The following is a 3,791-nucleotide window of genomic DNA, read 5'->3' on the forward strand; positions in this document are numbered from 1 at the left end:
GACGCGTCCAAAAGTTCTTCTGTTGTTGCATATGTATTCATTGCCGCGGTAAAATTTTTACCGAGCCGTTGCCTAGCAACACACAGGCTGATGGGAGGAATTTATGAAGTACACATTTCAGCTGGACGTACAAGTTTCATAAAGACTGGTTCGGGTATTAAAAAATTTAATGGGGGAAGGGGGTTAGAGGGCAAGAGGGAGGAGCTCGCATAAGCTTTCTTCAGGAAAGTAAGCTAAGGGAGCGCGTGATGTGGGATATAGTCTCAGTAATGAGGACAGTTAAAGCAGTCAGAGATGAGATGGGCTTACCGAAGGAAGGGGGGGAAAGACATTAAATATTGTCGTTATGGAAACTTGAGTCTGCATCTTCTGCCGGAAAATGTTTCTGCGTCTTTCTACATTTTTAAGATGGGGGAAACAAACTTTCTCCTAATCATCTGGTCACTGTCGAAGAGACAGGTTCCTAATGTCGCCGAAATGCTTAATTTTGTAAATTGGAAAGAAATATCCTTCAACTTAAAACAGTCTTTCTTAAATTAAGTTAAGAAAGTGTACACGATATTAGGCAACTTTCCCTTGTGTTTATATTTGCCCACTGCCCTTTCTTCTCTTCTGCGAACTTCGCTTGGAATGTCATTGCATATTCGCGTCATCATTGAGGGTTAGCGTTCACGTTGTTGGCTTGAACTGTTTTGTTCCTGCTGTTGTTCCATTTGTCGCTTTCTTTTACTTTTCAATGGCAACGGCTTGTGACGCTTCTCCTTCATTCATCAATTCGTGTAATCACATACGTTCGGCAAACTCATCATAGAGCAAACCGACAGACCTGATCTAGACAGGTTCATATTACGAGCTTCAAACCATTCATTTGACATTTCATCAAAATATTCGACGCTACTGATGGTGGTGTAACCGTCGAATCCGCCCACAACAAATATCTTGTCGTCAATCACTTCAGTATCGAAGTTACTGCGCTTTGTATGCATATCAGGGATCTTCGTCCATTTTCTTGTCGTTGGATTATACCTTTCGCCACTGCGCATGCGAGATATGCCATTGAATCCTCCCATGGTATACACATGTCCGTGATAAGCGATGCAGGAGATGCCACTACGTATAAAACGCATTCGCGGAATGAGCGTCCATTCGTTCAACTCTGGGTCGTAGACCTCTGCTGAATTCATGAATTCCTGACCGTTGAATCCACCAATGACATAGATCTTACCGTTGAGCGCAGTTGCACCGGCATCAGAGCGCTTCATGTTCATGGGAGCGATCATGGTCCACTGGTTCTTCTTGTGGTCGTACCGCTCAACCGTTTTCTGGCGGCTGTAGCCATCAAAGCCACCAATAGCGTATACCAATCCATCCAACACGGCCGTGCTCACGAAGCATCTTCTTACGTGCATCGGCGATACCTCGCTCCACGTTTTGGACACAGCGTTGTAGCAGCGGCAGCTCTTCAATTCATCCCCTCCGTCCATACCGCCGATCACGTAAATGTTGAAATCAATCACAGCAGTGCCATGATGCGTTCGCGAGTCCGTCATATCGGCCTCATTTATTTGAACCCATCGATCTGCCCGTGGGTCGTACGTTTCGATGGAATTCGTAATATTTAACCTGGTTATTCCTCCAATAGCAAACAGAATCTCGTGCGGAATACGTGGATGGGCAAACTCATGAGTCGGAATTTCGATGTCTTTGTAGTCTGCTAGCTCCAATTCAATCAGGAATCGAAGAATATCTATTAAAATGTGTTGAGCTTCTTCATGTCCATCAAAATAAGGGTGATCCATAATATTTTCAAGGAAGAATTGTGAGTCCAAGAGTCCTAGTCTGACTCCCTTCACGAGCTTCATGATGTGGTGTTTTCTGTTCTCCGTGTCGTGGTTGATCCAACGAAGAACGCTCTCCCACACAACCACCTCAGTTTTCACATTCAGTTCGTCTGAACTTATGAGACCTTGTAGTTCCTCTAGCGGCAGTTCCAGTAGTTCATCACTTTTCTGCGATATTTGCGCAAAGTTGCGCATCACGAAGCAGCGTGCGGCCTCTTCAAGGCTGGGGAAGCAGTGGTCCCTTGCGAATCGCATGATGCCGATACAGTTCTCAGGGACGAGCATGCTCCTGATGAAGCCGCAGCAGAGTTCAATAAGATCTTCCATCATCAAGTAGCCAGCAGACACCAACAGCTGAATCACGTTCTCCTCGTTGATGTCCACTTTCCTCATATAACAGTGATCCAATATGAAAGTCATGGTCTTTGAGGTCACTCCGGGCAAGAGGACGTCTGTCTTTTCCTTAGAATTTAATGTTGTGGTGAAAAGTGTCTTGAAATATGCGCTGCATGTGGAGAGAATCACTCTGTGAACTGGAAAACCACCACCGTCTTCCAACCGTAGGACCGCGTCACAAAGTAAATTTTTATTACGTAAGTAACTGAAAGTTTTGAAGCCATTGGGACTACTGCGCCTCAACCTCCTTTCGAGAAATGTTTGTGCAGTTTCGCTACCCGAGTTCGCTTCCATTTCCAATATCAATCCACATTTCACTTCATTTCAATTCCAGTAAATTAGTATACTACGTAAATTTGTTGCAGACTGAATAGAGAACACCGCACTCAACAGTTGTTGTACAGTATTGTGCGTATTTGTTTCCCCTGAAACGTCTTTCAAAAAGCCGTTGCGTAGCTTCGCATCGCTTCTCTGATTCAAAGATTCAGACTTTGAAGGTTCATCACATAGTATTATTGACCGCTAGTGGCTCGACGTTGAGTTAAAATTTGTCACTTCGTCACGTGAAACTACACGTACTAAGAAATACAGAATTATAGCGAGGTAGTGCAATATTTTTAATATTTTACCTGTGTGCTGAGTTCGTCGGCAATCCAGCAGACCAATCCGGTCTCCAGTATCACGTAAGTCAAAGAAGTTAACGCAATTATGCGTACACCACTGTCTTCAGCAGACTGGAACAAATTACTTGCCATACAATATAAAATTTATACATATGCAATACACAAATCTTATATTTTAGCCTAATATCATCAGCAGAGTGAATATATTAAATGAGGCCATTGTGTCTTCAGTCTCAGGAAATTGCACGTATTAATATGGTAGGGACTAAGGAAGTAGGTATGTGGGGCACCCTCTAGTGTGATAACGTAAGACATACGAATACATGGACATGATACTGTAACGTTGTTGGAATAGGCTCTTCCATGGCAACGCAATAACAATGAGCCGTTGCGTAGATAACGCCGAAACAACGAACGCGTTTCCCCGGAGATGGACAACAGAAGGCCCGTTACGTAACAGCGGACAGTAGCAACGGAACCGTAAGAAATGATGTCTGGTATCCAGTTCGCATAACACGTACATAAGCCGAGAGCTACAGACAGAAATACCGTTGGAACCTGAACGCCTATATAACGCCACACGAGCTAGAACGGACTCACAGCAGATGATGGAACTCCTGCTGAAAGAGATGAAGGTCATCCAAGAAAAAGCGGACGCCGATAGAAAAGCCGCCCAAGAAGAATTGCTGGCCAGGATGGACGCCGATAGAAAAGCCGACAAGGAAGAAATGAAGACCGGCCACAAAGAACTACTGGCCAAACTAGAGGACGACAGACAGGCCGAAATGAAAGCATGGCGAGAAGAGATGGTCACCATGACAGACAAATGGGGGAACTACAAACTGTGACAAGCTTGCTTAACTGAAAATTGGACTAAAGATAACTGTATAACTGCTGAGTGATATAAAAATAAATTCCGGGTAGATATAAT

The 3,791-nt window shown here is 44.2% G+C and overlaps 1 protein-coding gene across 1 annotated transcript; it reads right to left on the bottom strand.

Moving 5' to 3' along the window:
- Window positions 1-220: 220 nt before the first annotated feature.
- LOC111862475 (kelch-like protein 10) lies at window positions 221-2,531 on the bottom strand. The gene has a single exon (XM_033750683.1). It carries the CDS (start codon window positions 2,529-2,531, stop codon window positions 771-773), a length of 1,761 nt encoding a protein of 586 aa, XP_033606574.1. The 3' UTR covers window positions 221-770.
- Between the last annotated feature and the right edge of the window lie 1,260 nt (window positions 2,532-3,791).

This window comes from Cryptotermes secundus, unplaced genomic scaffold (genome assembly GCF_002891405.2).
Source record: "Cryptotermes secundus unplaced genomic scaffold, Csec_1.0 scaffold816, whole genome shotgun sequence".
Taxonomy (NCBI): domain Eukaryota; kingdom Metazoa; phylum Arthropoda; class Insecta; order Blattodea; family Kalotermitidae; genus Cryptotermes; species Cryptotermes secundus.

Excerpts from the sequence above, each read along its gene's own strand:
- LOC111862475 (XM_033750683.1), bottom strand. The coding sequence starts at position 2,531 with ATGGAAGCGAACTCGGGTAGCGAAACTGCACAAACATTTCTCGAAAGG.